The sequence below is a fragment of the Pelodiscus sinensis genome, chromosome 1 (assembly GCF_052426305.1).
Source record: "Pelodiscus sinensis isolate ZL-2025 chromosome 1, ASM5242630v1, whole genome shotgun sequence".
Classification (NCBI taxonomy): Eukaryota; Metazoa; Chordata; order Testudines; family Trionychidae; genus Pelodiscus; species Pelodiscus sinensis.
The window spans coordinates 254,271,032-254,288,243 of record NC_143052.1 but is presented as its reverse complement, the minus strand read 5'-3'; the positions used below and the strand labels follow the sequence as shown (position 1 = coordinate 254,288,243).

The window sequence follows — 17,212 nt, the reverse complement described above, 5'->3', positions numbered from 1 at the left end:
TCTAGGTGCTGAGGCACTGACAGTTTCCATGGCAACCGGGGAGCTTGGTGCTGGGTAAGAGCAGATCAGCACTGGGGAGGTTGACTGCAGCTGAGATGCTGTCGGTGCTGGCAGAGTGCCTGGTGCCGGTGTTGCTGCCAGTGCTGACGGCGCTGGGGCTGGCACGGGACGTTCTCACACCGCCGAGGTCGGTGCCGCTGATGCCGGTACTGGCTCATTTGTCAGCTGCGGCACCAGCGCTGATGTGGAAGGCTGCGCAGCTGAAGCTGGTGCCGGCTTATTAGTCAATTTCAGGGCCGGTGCTGATGTCGGGGCCGAAGCAGCCTGCGCTCCTTGCAGCGATGGTGACTGTTTCATTCTAGGTCTCGCAGAGAGTCGGGACCTTTCAGAGGACACTTTAGAGGCTGAGGACTTCTTATAAGTCGCTGGCGGGAGGGAGTACGTTGGAGACAGCTTCATCTTTTTTTGAAACAGCTGACCCAGGAGAAGCTGCTCTCCGCTTGAGATTAGAGGACTTAGTAATGGCTGTGGCAGGCATGCTATCAGGTTGCAATGCCTTGCCGAACACCATCATCTTGATCCTCATTTTCTGCTCCCTCCGTGCTCTGGTCATGAGCTTACAGCAGTGGGTGCACTTCTGTGGGACGTGTGATTTGGCCAGGCACCGAATGCAAGCCTCATGGCCATCAGAAGCCAGGATGGTTTCATGGCAAAGTGAACACTTTTTAAAACCAGGGGACCCTCGCATTGTCAAAAGGACAGTAAATGTGGCTGAGTACTGACCCTCCATTCAGTCCCTGTCTGCTGTTGCTTGGTTGATGTCAGTTTCAGGTGTGTGTGTGGGTTATTTTTTTTTTTAAACTATTAGCCATAGCGGCTTCCTAAGTACTTCTGAAGAGATTTTTTTTTTTTTTTTTTTTTGTGAATGAGAGATAAACTAAGAACAGGCACACAACTAACCAGAACTTTTTAACTATTTACAGATAAAAATAACTAAGGATCAGTCTCTTGAAAGAGAAACTAAGAGAGAACAAGAGAGCTCTGGCCGCGACCGGAGGCCGCTGAGAGGAAATGACGGTTGCTGGACTGCATGCGGCTGATCAAAGGCGCGAACAGCGCTACAAAGAAGACGCACATGCATGGTCTGGCGGAGCATGGCTATGAGAATTCTCCGAGATGCAGCGCTGGGACGGGACCCGACACCAAGAGAGTGGAGCACTAACGGGGCCACTCGAAGAAGCAGCTTATTTCTGGTATTTTCTAGCCTCTGAGTGCTTGATTTTTCAAGTTTAATAATGTTCTTTTATTGTAGCGTCTTAGGTGTAGCTAAATCAGCTCACAAGGGATCCCATTGCACTAAACATTGTACAAACATATAGGTAAACAACAGTCCTTACTGCTAAAGAACTTACAATATAAAAGAAAGTATAACAGGCAGATGAGTCAAATAAGCAAACTATGAGAAAATGGGTATAAAAGCAAACTAAAAACCATCACAATTTAGTCAGGAGGAGTGATCACATCTCACCAGTCTAATTGTTACCAAATTACAGTTTACTGTACGTATTACATAAGAAACACTGGGAGCTTTTCCTACGTATAATAGGCAGCATGAGAGAAAGTGTAAGCAAGTGTAAACATGGTAATCGGTAGAAGTGACAACTGAGCAATGGTCTCGCTAAGGTTTTCAATCCGTGAGCAGAGTGAGTTTTGTCTTATGCATTAATACTGAAGTTATGTGCGCTTGCTCGGATGTGTGCCACTGTGGCATCCAAGTTATTAACAAATATCTTCTCTCTATATTTTTTAATGTTATGGAAGAAAGAACACAAAAACAAGGGATAATTAACAAGGTGAATGACTTTAAATGTTTATTTAATATGAAGTCAAATAAAAAGAAAATTAATACTGCAAAATTTTCAATAGCCAACTTCCTCCGTTTATAGCCCTCTCCCAGAGCCTCCCTCAGGCGGGCTTCCTCCTCAATTAAATCTGGCTCTCCTTTCACGGAATTATGTTAATTGGTCTTTCCAACTAACATTTCTGAGCTTAAAAAACAACGACTAGTCTAGCAGCACCTTAAAGACGAACAAAATATGTAGATGGTATCATGAGCTTTTGTGGGCACAACCCACTTCTTCAAATGACTGAGTATTAAAAGTCCAGATCCAAGAATAAGTAAGGGAATGGGGGGGAAGGGAGGGGGACCAGAGGACAGGAGAAAAGAAAAAAGAGGAAAAAAATAGTGAATTGGATTGTTCAAGTTGCAAGAGGCTGATAAGAACAATTTGCACCTCTATAAGTACCCTACAAGTTCAGAGCTTGTGTAGGACACAAGCTTGGTGATGACATCAGTGCTGAAAGACTCTGCATATGTAGTATATTTGAATACTCTTGCAGCTTCTATCCAAGCACTGTTGGTTCAAGTCAAGCATTTGCTAATTAGATCTGGCCTCAAGAAAAGCCTTTCCTATGATTGCATTAACCCTCATTATGACAAGTCCTTAGTGCCAGGGGCACCCTTTCTAAACCAAAGAGCCAAACTACATCAAAATTCAGAACATGTGGTCAACAAAGAGCCATATAAGAATGCCCATTTACATGACTGAAAATATACAACTTAATATTATTGCTAATTGATATAATGGGAGCTGGATGACAGGAGAGAGATCGCTTGATCAGAACCTGTTCAGTTCACTCCCTCTGGGACACCTGGCATTGGCCACTGTCGGCAGACAGGGTACTGGGCTGGATGGACCTTTGGACTGACCCAGTATGGCCGTTCTTATGTTCTTAATGCTTAATAATAGTATAAATGAAACATTGTACTCACAGACTTCATTTAATGGGACCTCTGCTGCTGCATCTTTTCGTACATTTCTTTGAAGTTTACATCATAACTAGTCAAATCCAGCTTCATGCACACATTCAGGCTGTCTTCTGTCAATCTAATTGCAGAGGGATGGGAATATGAGAGGTTCAGGACAGTGTGTTCAGGTGTATGATGGGCTCAGGGTTGGTGTGGGTGTGCAGGAGTGTTATGATTCTGTGGCCATTTGGGGACTGGGCCTCAATTGGGAGCTTGTTAGCCAGTCTTCATTTTTAGATAAAGGAAAATATATTAGGTTTCAACATTGTCTTTATTTATGGCAGGAGTGGGAAACCTTTTTTGGGTTGAGGGACACTCAACCACAGAAAAATCAGTCGGGGATCACACAAGTGAGAAGTAAACAAATCCTTCCGAAAAAGCTCAACTCCCACTCATGTGGCCCTAACTGACACCTGGCATGCTGCAGGGAGGGGTAGGGAGGACTGAGGTTCAAGGCCTCAGGTCAGATTTACTCTTCTGAGGTTCCAGGGTTAATGGATTTTGTGTCCCCACGCCCCGAGCTCTGGGAAACGGCCAAAAATGTGGGGGTAAGTGTGCAGAACAGGGCTGTCAATAAATGTGATAGGGGTGGGAGTGCAGGATCTGGATGGGAGATGGGGTATAGGAGTGGGTGAGGGTACAAGTTAGGGTGCAGGAGCAGGCTGGGAGTAGGGTGTCTGGTGGGGAGAAGGGGACAAAAGCAAGCTGTGGTCGGGATGTCTGGCCAGGGGGCAGGAGCAGGCTGGGGGCAAGAGTGCCTCATCTCAAAAACAAAAAACAGGACTATGTAGCACTTTAAAGACCTGTACCATGAAAGCAGCAACAGGCCTAAAATCTAGTGAGCAAGACTTTGGTTCAGTAACACAGGAGCCAAGAAAGAAGCCCTATTGATAACTGTGTAATTGTATAAGTTAGGTAGAGCATGGAAAGACACAGGGAGGCACTGGATACAGACTGTAAGCCAAATGGGAGTAGCGGAACATCTTAATAAGAAATATCTTGGTATAAAGACTACCTAAAAACTAAAGTACATACCGACCTAGGTTCAAGGACCGGGTCAAGACTGACAGCATGAAGGATAGTAAGTAAGCCCCCCTTCCATAAGGTGAGGGGTGGTATCTAGGCAACAGAGGGTGGCAGCCTGGTACGTAAAGTGATGTAAGTTGTTTGTACCTGTCAAGAAAAGGACACTGCAAAGGGTGCTCTCCAGCCGACCTTGGTGGGGAGCACTAGGTGCCTGAACAGCAGGTGTCATTGCTTAAGAGATCACCAAGTGCCCGGGGTCTAACGCTAGATAAAAGGAGTGCCGATAGTTACGCACGCAGCCAAAAGTTTATCACCACCGATGGAGTAGAGGTCCTGTCAGGAGCGCGCCAGGATGACCCTGACACTGACAGTTCAGACCACCAAAGGTACCGAGGTACAGAACACTGAAGTACAAGTTGCAGGAAGCGGTGTACATCTGTGGCCAATGGGAACTGAGATCACCTGTACCTTCAGAGGTACAGGTAAACAAAGCGTCTCGCGGCCAGTTAGTTGCTTGCCCTTACAAGCCACAACCCAGAGTTTGAAACCTTTGCTCTAATACTAGTAATTATCACATGATGTTAGAAGTAGGCAATTTTTGATGGTGGGATCACTCCAATATTTTGGTAAGTGGGTCAAGGGAACTGGGGTATGGGGTCTGAGAGGGAGTTTGGGTGAAGGAGGGGGCTGTGACCTGAGGCAGAGGATTGGGGTGCAGAGTCCAGGAGGAGGTAAGGGTGCAGGAGAGCATTCTGGCCTGGGAAAGGGGCATAGGAATTGGGTGTGGGAAGCAGTGGGGAGCCCGAGGCAGGATCTGGCTGAGAGGTGCTTACCTAAGCATCTCTTAGCCAGGAGCACTCTCAAGCAGGATTCCCTGCCTCTGAGCAGCACCCAGCTGGCTGTTCCATGTAGCTCTCTGAGCTGAGAGAGTTTGCTGGGGGCCAGTGCACAAAGACTCCTCTCTCCCCCCGGCAGTGCAGAGAGATGCAGGGCACGGCTAGCTGCTTTGAGTGGTGCTGCTGCATGCTGCAGGGGCAGGCTGGATCTTGCCCACCTTTGTGTTAGAAGAACAATCCCAGCAAACGAAAGGAACAAAGCTTTCAGCCCCTCCATCTGAATATTTTCCTTTTTTTTTTAATTTACCACAGAGTAGGACAGGTAGTAACTAGAAAAGAGGTATTTTAAAGCCTCATTTTCTCATATGGCAGTAAGACTGGATTATAAGTGCTTATTCTTAAGGCAAAAAGCATTTAGATAGGGTTGAGATCCCTTACCACGGATCCCACACAGAGCAATAGGAATGCCTGAAAGCTGGAAGAATGGACCTTGTGATGGTGTTGCAGAGCATATAGCAGTATCCAGAATTCCCATCCTCCATTGAGTACATGAATTAAATGGGGAGAAAACTGAGATCTTAACATGAATTGTCTGGATTCAAATATCTCAGGAGATATGCAGCAGGGAGCAGACGATCTCCTTTTGGTACTTCCTGCCTTTGCTCTTGCATAGAAACCATTTCATATCCAGTGAGCCACTTCACAAGCGGAGATCCCAGGTATGCAGTTGCACCAACATTTGACAATTTTGTTTGGCTTGTGGTGATGCATGGAAATTTGGTTGGGAGATAGCTCTACAAGCCTTATGAGGAACCCAGATCTGTCCTCATGTGGGGAGCACTAACATTAAGCCATCTTGGCTCTCTGTGACTTTAGCCTTGAGAGTTTACAGAGCCTTGATTGATTCCATAACTCAAAATCCGAAGAAAAAGAAACCACTGAAATGCCGCAACTCAGCTGTAGCAGTTTGCTTCTGCAGCTCATGGACTGTTGAATAGTCTTCCTGTTATGCTTAAAAGCAGCACACATGACCTTTTTCAGGGGGATAAGGCAACATGCTACATTTATTGATAATATAACCAAGTAGCATATGCATTTTTAAACACACCCACATCCACCTGCTGATGGAATAGTTACCAGTCTGTTGCTTGGCCCAACCTACCCCCTTGTCAGGCCTTAATCAGTCACTCGGGCATCACAATCAATCTTCCTACAAAATATGCTTATCCAGAATAAATTGTTCTCCCAGTCATTTGATATTTATATGCTGATGGCCCCTTGGGGGTGTTGTCCTTCTGGCGAAAGTTGTTATCGATTCCCTATGAAGGGGTGCTTGCCGCTAACTTCAAGGTTCATCAATCTGCCCCCAATAGTCTGCGACTTAGTTGATAATTATTTGGTGTTTCTGTGTCTGCAGCCCCTCCTCTGACCATTCGAGCATGCAGTGGCCTTCACACTTCTCTCTCCTAAAACATTCTCTCATTCACACAAACAATACATTTAAGAATTGCAGCATGGAACAAAGGGGTACTTCTGGTCACTTTAACAAAGTCTTTCAACATTAAACTTATCTCTACTACAGGGCCTTGCCTAATATTAACATCACTATATATTACAACATTCCATCTCTTCACTTCAACATGCTAACATCAAGCAGAGCTGGAGCTAAGTTAACAAAGCTGCCTGGCCTGTCTGAGGCCTACATCTTGTATTTAAGTTTAATCCAAATTTTTTGCTATAACATACATTTATTATAACTGACTTATTACTTACAAAATTCCAATTCCAGTGCTATATTCTCCCTAAGAAGTAAAGCACCACGTCCCATTTTCAATTCAATGTTTTGGAAGTTTCTGGTATATTATTTTTGCCTTTATAAGATTTCAATATTAGGTTGTGAGTGGCCTATGGATAGGCAGAATGTTTATGAAAGTGTATTATTTTTATTATCTATGAAAAAAAAGTGTTTTAAAATATACCTGATGAGTTCTGAGCTGCATTTCAGAGGATGATTTCTAAAACTTTATTAATAATAAAGTTAATATATTGAGAGAGAACTGGAAGTAACTAAGTTTCAGAACCTTTCTGTAAGCACATAAGAGAAATAAATTTGTTTTTTTTAAAGAGAAATAAAATTGATACTTCGGCTGTTCTTTGGTACTTTAGCCTCTAATAATATACATAGTTAAAATATTGTTACAGTTAACTAATGCTGCAGCTCTACTGTCAATGAAGTAAAGCCAAATCACTTTGGGTATGTCTAGACTGCATCCCTCAGTCGGCAGAAGGATGCAGATTAGGCAGGTTGACATTGCAAATGAAGTGGGGGATTTAAATATCCCATGCTTAATTTGCATAAAATGGCCACCATTTATGACAACTCAGCACTGTCAGCAAAAAGAGGCAGTCTGGGGGGGATTTGTCGAGAAAGAAAGCCTTTTTCAGCAGATCCCTTATGCCTCCTGTAAGGAGGTTTACACGATCTGTTGAAAAAGGCTTTCTTTCTCTACAGATCCCCCTCTAGACTGCCTCTTTTTGCTGACAAAGTGCTGAGTCATCATAAACGGTGGCCATTTTATGCAAATTAAGCACGGGCTATTTAAATCCCGTTTCATTTGCAATGTCAACGTGCCTAATCTGCATCCCTCTGCAGACAGAGGGATGCAGTCTAGACATACCCTTTGGTAGCCTGTAGAGTCTAGTAAAGATTTTCATATCAAGGATAGGTTTAACACAAAAATTAAAGAACCAGCTGAATCACCACAAGGGAATATTTCTATATCAAATATGAGTCTCTCGCTGTTCAGGATTTTATAATTTCCACGTAATGAATTTGCCTGATTTTGTTTCTCTTTCTGACTTTGTTCCTTCTAAGCTGAGAATTACATTATCCATAAAGCTCATCTAAACTAAAAGGACACAAGCAGATTCATTCACACAGTCTTGAGGGGGGGGGGGGGGGGCAGAGGGAAGACCAAGATAAAAGATTTTAATGCATCTTTGCCCTACTTAGTCTTTCCTTAAATAAAAGATACATTAATAATTTAATTATATAATTAATTTTTTGTGCCTGTGTAATGTAGATTGTAAAAACAAAAGATAGAAGGCTGAATTTACTGTTCACCTTTTATGCTCCTTTCTTCCTTCTCACAAGAAGACTAATTTATCCCACTTTTGTTTACAATCAAATTCTAATAAACTTTTTAGTTTTAATATATTGGAGATTACTACACGGTTTCGATTATAAATCCTACTGACAATATTCTTTCTTTCCAATGATTTTTTTGATAGATTTCCTAAACAATTTTTTGGAAGGGACATTTTCCCAACATGTAAAATGAGTTTTGAGAGTAGGTACACATATCTATATTAAAGGGTTCTCTTGTCCACAATGACTAATATGACGACAGAGGACTCGTAAGAAAGAAGACTGTCTTGCTACAGCCTCAAGCATTCATAAGCTATACTTTCCCCTTTTGAAAGTAAAAGGGCCGTTGGACCCTACACCTCTTTTTTAAAGCAAATCCAGATCTTTCAGCAATATATTTGAAGCAGTGCTATTCAGAGTCACCTAACCACTGTGAGAGCCAAAATTCACTATGTATTTGTGATAAAAGCAAAAACGATGTCTCTTAAAATATCATGGGTAAACCACAGTGGCAACAGATGTTCACCCCCTACTAATGAAACTGTTGCAAGGATGAGAAAATTCTTTAAAGAAGGATACTTGATAATAAAAATTGAGGGGGGGAGGGAGAGCAAATGGCGCTGATTTAATGATTATTAAGTGCAATGTAAGTTATTACCACAACAATTTTTAGGGTGGATCCATGAAAGGACACAGTTTCAGTGAACAGAATTTCTATGGTGGTAATTACTAACAATAACGAACGCACAGGAGTATACCACAGGTGGTAACTTCATTGTAGAGAAATAATTGACAGACCATCTATATTGTATTTATCATATTTTAATTGTAATAATCTGATTTTGTGTGAGTGAACTTTTCAGTCTTGTTCCTCAATGGATAAACTGTAAAATAATAAAAACCAGGACATGTTGTAGAGAAATTAGCTAGTTTTTTAATATAACTGTAGTACAGAATGTTTAATTACAGCAGGACAGTGCTTCTAGTTAAATAAAATTTAAAACCTTTATTTCCCCCAAATATAAAATTACTAAATTAATGTCTGAAAAGAACAATAATATGGTAAAAGCTTTAAATTACACCACCATTTAACAGAATATGATAATCTATTATATAGTCCATTGCTTTGGCAAAAGGGATGATTTTTTTCAAAACAGTGTATAAACCTAACATAGCAAAGACTGTATACATCTTCATATTGCACTTATTTATATACAAGAATACACAAAACTGTATATATAGTGTGTACTTGGATGAGGACAAATATTTCACAATTAAATTTAAAGCAGAAGGCTCAAAAGCTGGTATGACTATTTAAAAATTGGTTAGAAACGTAATATATTTATGTACAATATATTTGGACTGTATTAACAAACAATATGTACAAATCAATTTACCACTACTTATATTTTAGTGTATCTTGTTGCTTGGTGTTAATTAATACAGACCTTTGGTTGTACTAAATTTATCCATCAGCTTTAAGCTGACATACTTTCAATATACTAGTAAGGTATAAAATGGAGCAAAACAATTTGTCAATGGTACAAAAGCTACTAGTGTTAGTTCCATTCAGTCCAAAAAATTAGTGTGTCTATCTAGTCTCAAAATATTTCTTGACCTTGGAATTAATCTGTATGTGCCATACATAATAGAACACCTGAATATTATGTATCTGTAAATTTACATTCCACAACATCTTTTTGTAATGTGCCATTCACTTTAATAATACTTTCCAAGGAAAAAATAAAATTAACTATCATAAAAATTCCCAACACAGACCTCTGCAAAGACATTATGAAAACTTTTAATATTGCCAGCAAAATTTAAAAATGTGTGTGCCGCTATTTGTTTTAGAAGTCTCCCACCACTATTATTTATTCCTAACTGTCCAAAGGTTTAGTGTGCTCAGTGCTTTAGTGTGCTAATTTATATGGCTTGCAGGTGCCCAATATTTAACTTCAAAATCATCCTGAGTTTGCAAATAATACAGCAAATCCATGCATATACTAAGAAAAATTATTTTCCTTTACAAAACACTCATGCAACTGATGAAGAACTGGGAATCCCATGAACTGCTGTGCTTGTTGGAGTTCCACTTATGGCATTGAAAATGTGTAGTGAATTAGACATAACACTGGTCTTTTCTTCAACAGGAACAATCTTAAATGGAAATAAACAGAGATATAACTTCACCCAAAAACTGATCAATAAAACAGTGCACTATTTTCAAAATGTACTATTTATATAGTCCATTTCTATTCAATTCAATTGCATACAATTGTCTTGTTTGTGGAGGTAAACATTATTATTGTATTCTTCCAGTATTGCATTGAATGTTAAACCTTGCTGTAACTTCTCAATATACCTCTCTAATTAAATGGTTTTCTTTCTGGCTAAGATTCAAACAGCTCACAAGTTAACAATGGCAATTACTTCTGAAGAAGAATACAATAATCAAATCTCAGCTCGTCTGGAAAAATGTAAATGCAGACCAGGGTGTGGGCATTATTAAAATGAAAATTTGCAGATTATTCACTTCTCAGTCAAACACAAAATATTTACTCTTGACTGCTGGCAGAGAAAGAATTATGGACGATTAAATGATAATTATAAAAATACTAATACAAAAGCTTTTCTAATCATTCAAAACCTTTGCTGTGCTTTGCCACTAGGACTGTTCTTTTACCATTCTCGCTCTGAGACTCGATTCCATTTTTCCTAAACAGCTGGGTTATATACACATCCCATCAGTATGGAACAGCACATTCCTCAGAATGGTGTCCATAGACTGATTTAAAAAAAGGATCTTACACAGGGAGAATACTCTAAGTTCACAATATACTTCAGATGTGGGGAAAAGATGAAAGAGAGACAAAGGCTGTTCATAACTATGTTATAGCAATAAAAGGGATTATACAAAACTAGACAGAGACCCTGAAATAAGAAAAAGAATATTACCATCCCATCTGATCACGTTTGTGAGCAGCACAGTAAAGAAAGAGAAATTTGTTTAGATTCATTTATATTAAAAACCCCTCTTGATATAGCATTTGAAGTTTCTTGCAACCAACTGGTTATTCACTATAATAATAATTTAGGGCATCTTATATTAATTAGCTTTTTCATTGCCTGCAGAAAAAAAATAAATTGATGAAATGTTCAGTGAATTTATCAACTGTAGAAATAGGATACGGTTATATAAAATTTACATTTTAAAGACTTCAAAATGAATTGCAGACAAAAGGTGACCTGTGAATTATAATTTCTAATTAAAATTTTCTTACATTGTATTTTTATTTCTCAATATGGAATTTCAAATGTTGAAATTTAATATAAAACTTGTAACAAATGATTCATTTTGCTTTTAGGCAACATTTAGCTGAATTAGCACATTTTCTCATGTATCATACTTGTATAATAAGAACAAATTGGCTTATTATCACAGTAGTGTATATTACTCCAGCCTTACAATGTCATGTATCAGGGTTTATAATCACAGGAATGGAAACTGTAAGGAAATCAATTGCACCCTCATGTCTGTTCCTCAAAACATCTACCCCTCATGTCCTGTACTCCTCTCAATTCCATTTATTTAAATATCTGCTTAGTGCCTTTATAAAATTCTTCTTCTCTCTAATGTTGCTGAAATTTCTACTATCTTTCTAGATGTAATTGCAGTTTTATTTTAGATTTCTCAATTTACTCTATCCACCTGGCCCACATTTAAATTCTCATTAAATCCTACAGGTTGAATCTCTCTTTTCCATCACCCTTGGGACCTGGCTGGTTCCAAACCAGATAATTTTCTGGACCACGGGAGGTCAATTTTATCTAGCAGCATTACTAACACTTTCACTGCTTACTGGTCTGTTAGGCTGTGTCTAGATTATCTACATCCCTTTCGACAGAGGGATGTAAATTAGGCACTTTGAAATTGCAAATGAAGCCAGGATTTGAATTTCCCGTGCTTCATTTGCAAAATCACATTATGGCACTCTTTCAAAAAAGAGCTACTTCAAAAGTAAAACCGTGGTCTAGACAGGGTTCTTTTGAAAAGGGAAGGCTTTTTCGAAAGATTCTGTGAACTTTTGAGGTTTGAGACCGCGTGCACGCAGGGAGCCGCTTTTAAGCTAGCACCCATGAGCACTGGCTCCTGCCTTCCCATCCTGGGGGACAGGGGCCTGCGTGTACCTGTGCACATTAACAGATGGGCCCAGATCCATTGGTTAACCATAAAAATGATCACACTTTCATATACCTACTGTATACTCCAAGTTTCACCATAACTTCATATTATGACATGTCAAAAATGTTAATAAAAGACAGTTAAATAAAAATTTAAAGATACACTGATATAACATACAATTCTATGTATTTAAAATCTCACTTCCCTACAAGAACAAGAACTCATTATTGAATAGAATTCACTTTACAGAGCAGAAAACCCTTTGTATGAATAGATAACATTGTGAACAAGATTGTAAAATGCCAATCATAAAATGAAACAAGTAGAAAATGATTTTGGATAGAAAAATTCTGTAATTAATATACCTAAGAAAATCTTAGTTCACACTTCTACAAAATATTTGCTGCATAAAATATTGTTAGAATAAATATTTCAGAAGAAAATTTAAGTTTAGATACGATATATAATCATACTATGTATACTTACATTTCCTCAAAGACAAAAATCTTTAATGGATTTAAGTATTTTTATTTTAAAGAAATGTTGGTTGAAGTCAACAAAAATCCCCCTCAGCATTAAAAAGTGAAGTTTTAAACCATTTCCTCTCTATTAAATTGTTACTCTGTAACAATTAACATGGAATAATTTCAGCAAATTTTATGTAAGAAATGAATACTTACAGAAACTTTTGTACTGAGGTTCCATGTAGACTACTCATTGACAGTCCATTTTTAAAATACTGAGCTTTTGTTATATCTTTGTTAATTATTAATTAAAAAAACTAAATTATTTCATTTTCAGTAAATATGTTACAAATATAACAAATTTCAAATATGATAAATTGACAAATTAAAGAAAATTATGGTGTGATCTCATGACAGTATAAGAGTTCTGATGCAAGAGCAGAACACTGAAAAAAAATATTGAATATTTCCCCTATATCTTTGCTGGTGTGATATATAATATTTAGGATTCAGTACATACTTGTTCATGCATTATTTCCGAAAGTTCTTTTGCCATTTCTCTGTAGTTGGCCTTCATTTCTTCTTGATATTCTAACTGATCTTCCTTTATAAGTCGTTCATTTATACCCAATGCATGACCACAAGCCTCAACAAATTGTCTGAAGTTGCATAAAAAATAGAAAAGAAAAAAACATAGCATGTATGCAAAATCCAGAGGAGTGATGTCAAATGCTGTTGGTTAGTTTTAGTATACTTTGTAAGCATGTCAAGGGTGCTAGTAACATTAAAGTAAATGACCTAAAACACCCTGCTTAAAACATCAGTCTTTAAAAGTTATTCTGTGGACATTCAGACAGTTTACCTGAAAACTTCCTTCAGTAACTTCACTTTATTGTCTGGATATTTTTTGGTATTTGTGTCATCTAAAAAAGCTCTTGCATATGCTAATGGACCAGCATTAACCTAAAGCAAAAACAAGGAATTTTACATAAAGATGATGAGCTATGTTACCATATTGATTCACCCACCCACTTCTCTCAAACTGGTTTGGCTATTTGTTCTTAAGTTAATGTATTGTTTGTTAAAAGTACCGAACAGATAAAATAGGAAACAAAACTTCTCTGTTTATTCAACAGGTACAATACAGCAATACATTTCCCCATTTAAATGTGCTGAATACTGACCTAGAAGGTGCATTTGAAGAGTGGCAGCAAAATACAATCTCTGATAAGACTGCCAACACATAGGAAATTTGTCTTACTTTCCTATGGCCAGGCAGATGGAAGACTCAGACTACTGCTAGTGATCTGCTTATTTATTTCCATTATTTAAAAACAATCAAAAATTGTAAACACAAAATGCCTGTGCAAAATCATAATTGTTATCCCATTCACTCTCTCCATTTTATCTAGCTGCTGAGCCTCCTCTTAAAGCCGAAGATTGTAAATTCTTTGGCGAAGGCCTGTACAGTTTAAGACCTGACCAGACAGTAATGCAACAAATAAACATACAATAAAAAATATATTGTCTTAAATGCACCATGCTTGACAGTCTGTTACTAATGTATGGATCTTTCACCTGCAAGAATTCAGTCAGTGAGAACTGAGTGTCATCAGGGGCTCTCAAAGACCAGTCACATACATGCACTGAAAGTATGAAAAATGCTAGAGCAATAGTTAAGCTGTCAGGCTCAAGTAGTACAGATTGGGAAGTCAAGAAATAAGACCTGGGATAGGATATCATCACTACTGGGAGGAGAGATTGGTGATCTCTTCTACAGCTCCACTTTGTCAGAGTACCACAATCTTATTGGCTAATTTGGAGAGAGGTATTATTTGTTTCTTCAACTAGTTCAGGCAGTAGGAAAAATGGTTCAGAAAAGCAGGTGGAAAGTGGGTTAGGGACATGTATATAAACCCATTTAGCCATTTAGCTGTTGACTATTCCCAAAAATCTTAAGTTTTCTTCTTCAATACATAAATACCTAATTACATTTGACATGATGTAAACAGTCTTTCTAGGGATAGCCTACTTTCTGGGATATCAATTGAATACTTCCCGATTCAGAAGCTATTCTGAATTTAACCTGCCAGTGAAATTTAGTGTTTACAACACCATGTCCTTTGTGAAAACTCGTTGCCCAAGTAGTTCTGATGATTAACAACAAAACTTTAAAGTCATAATGGTCCCTTCTGACCCTAAAGTCTATGAGTCTGTGAGTCACTTCACAGGGTGGCTCGGGTGTGGGACTTTAGAAAGAATTCAACTTCTGCAAGAATTCTCACATGCTTACAGATGCATTATCTTAGTGAGTACATATTCTTGCCTAAAGAATTCTTCAAACAACGATGTAGGCAGAGGGAAAATTCTGTCTTGCTTGCAGATAGATGTCTGCATTTGGACTTTGCTTGCTCATCCTCTCTTTTTGAATGAAGACTGATGGTATCCATCACTTCATTCTCCAAGGCCTCCAATACATCTGGGAGAGAAAGATTCTCTCCTGTTTTTTTGGCTTGAGATTATCATGGTCCAGAGCTAAGTTTCTTTTCTTTAGAGGAGGAACTAATGTTGAAAAAGATCAGGATTCTTAGCTTTTTCTTTTCCGGCCTTTTATATATTTTTAAAAAAAGAGATATTCCACTGTCAGCAGATCACCAATTTTAGTTTTTTAAATACAAATGCGTTCTTTAGTTCCTTTTGAGGCTCTTGATAATTTCTCCCCTTGGTTTTTTGCATATATAATCTCTCATACCATCTTCAGGTAAAACAAAGGACAGGAATTTGCAGCATTCTAAGACTAATAAGATGGTCTATTAGGTGATGAGCTTTAGTGGGTCTGGCCACGGCTGCATCTCTATCACCATTCTCAGGTAGTTTCCTGTCTCAGCAACAGAGAGGAAGGCTAGGAGAGGGTGCTCTGCAGTCCAGCGAGGCTGTCTGTAGAGACCAGACTGCTGCTGCTTCTAATGGCATCTTGTGTATGTATGTGTTGCACATTGGCTGGAAACATCTCTTTAAACATTGTTTTACAATCAATCACGATTTTGTAATTTTCACATGATTATAAATAAAACAAAGGAAAAAGGAAAACCTGGTTTTAGAGATGGGCTGTCACCCTTAAAAGCTATGATGGCACAAATTCGTGGTTTCGATATAGAATGTGTGTACGTGTGTAACTAATACACATAAAGCCATGTTAAAAGTACCTCATTTAGATGTAAAGATAAAAATGCTGAAACTTCATGTATCATGTTTTGTTGGGGAAAGGAAAATATGAAATCTAGTGTACAGGTAGACAAAGGATCTTACCTGAACGCTGACACTTCCCTGTAGCTTTAGCTGCAATTTGATCATATCTACTTCAGCTGAAGAACAAAGCTGCCTGAGCTCTGCAACCTTCTTACTCATTTCATCAATTGCTACTTCAATTGGGTTTAGATCTGTATGATGCTGATACATTACAGGAATGCGCTTCTTCACATATGGGAAACAATGTATAGCTAGGAAAAGAATACAGATTAAGTAATCAGTTTGATTATATTAAGCTAATTTTAAATAGTTTACATGTTAGAAGAGTTTTTTGAGGAATTTTGTAAAAGGTTATATGCTTGTAATGAATTTTATTGCTACAACCATAAACCAAACAATCTTTTGTTACATAATACACAAACATGATGTTAAATTCACAAAGTAAACAAAATGAAAATGTTTATTCTCCAATATCTTTCCGTTATCTAGCCTTCAGTATTCTTTGTTAAAAGTATAAAAAAAGTTCAGTGTGTCCTTTTAAAACATTTCAGGATGGATTCAAAAGTGCTTAGATTGGTGTGATTCTATTACTACTGAAATCAAGTGTTAGCCAACTGAATTTCCTTGCTTTTATGGATTATCTATTTCCAAACACTGCTTAAATTAGCATTTTCCAAGGTTTTCAAAGCTGTTTTCCACCCTCTTTTCAGGAAAATGAAGCTAACAACAGCCCTTTCAACTCTGCCACATGGTGGTGAAGATTTACACATTCAAAGGCAAAGTGCCCCATACCTCAGGAAACTGTCTTAAATGATCAAAGTCTACAGTACAGTAACCTATGAATGACATATGTAATACTTCTTTTTAAAAAGTACTGTTTGTTATAGTCCTCATAGAAACACTATGTATGAGTCAGCATGTAAAATAATCATCCACTGACCTTGACATACAAGTGATCTAATTTATTGCAGTTCAGAAGCAATAAAGAAATCATGTGCTTAAATTAAACTTCTTTTGCAAAGGAAGGTATTTTTTGAAACATTAGATAATTTAATTGTTTTAGAGAAATATGAAAATGTACTCATTTGATAATTATACTGCATAATACGACTTTTTACCAAAGAATGTGTTATAAAACAGGATTATAAATTAAGTTGTTAATTTCTTAGCAAAACTTAATTATATTTTCCTTTAAATGATAGACTTACCCAGTGGAAAACTAACACTACTATACCATAATCTATTTCAGTCATTGCACTGGAGAATGAAATCCCTCAGGAGAAATATACCAATTTTTTAAAAAGTGTGTTCATTAGATGTATAAATTATGATAAAATATAATATTTGCTAACTAATAAAGGTCAAGGACTTGATTCATAGAAGCATTTTGTAACATTTCCTTGTAATTTGCCTCTTACTTCAAAGGGGGTAGGG

At 38.0% G+C, this 17,212-nt stretch overlaps 1 protein-coding gene across 10 annotated transcripts in view; it reads right to left on the bottom strand.

Moving 5' to 3' along the window:
* Positions 1 to 9,592: 9,592 nt before the first annotated feature.
* The window catches only part of DOCK9 (dedicator of cytokinesis 9), a 307,165-nt gene continuing 299,545 nt past the window's right edge, over positions 9,593 to 17,212 (bottom strand). For all 10 annotated transcript variants that reach the window (XM_075918762.2, XM_075918765.2, XM_075918764.2 and 7 more), the window contains 4 exons: positions 15,839 to 16,029; positions 13,392 to 13,492; positions 13,050 to 13,188; positions 9,593 to 10,039 (listed from right to left, as the gene is read on the bottom strand). In XM_075918762.2, coding sequence (XP_075774877.2) covers positions 9,917 to 10,039; positions 13,050 to 13,188; positions 13,392 to 13,492; positions 15,839 to 16,029 — 554 coding nt within the window. In that variant the 3' untranslated portion in view covers positions 9,593 to 9,916. The remainder of the gene's footprint in view (positions 10,040 to 13,049; positions 13,189 to 13,391; positions 13,493 to 15,838; positions 16,030 to 17,212) is intronic.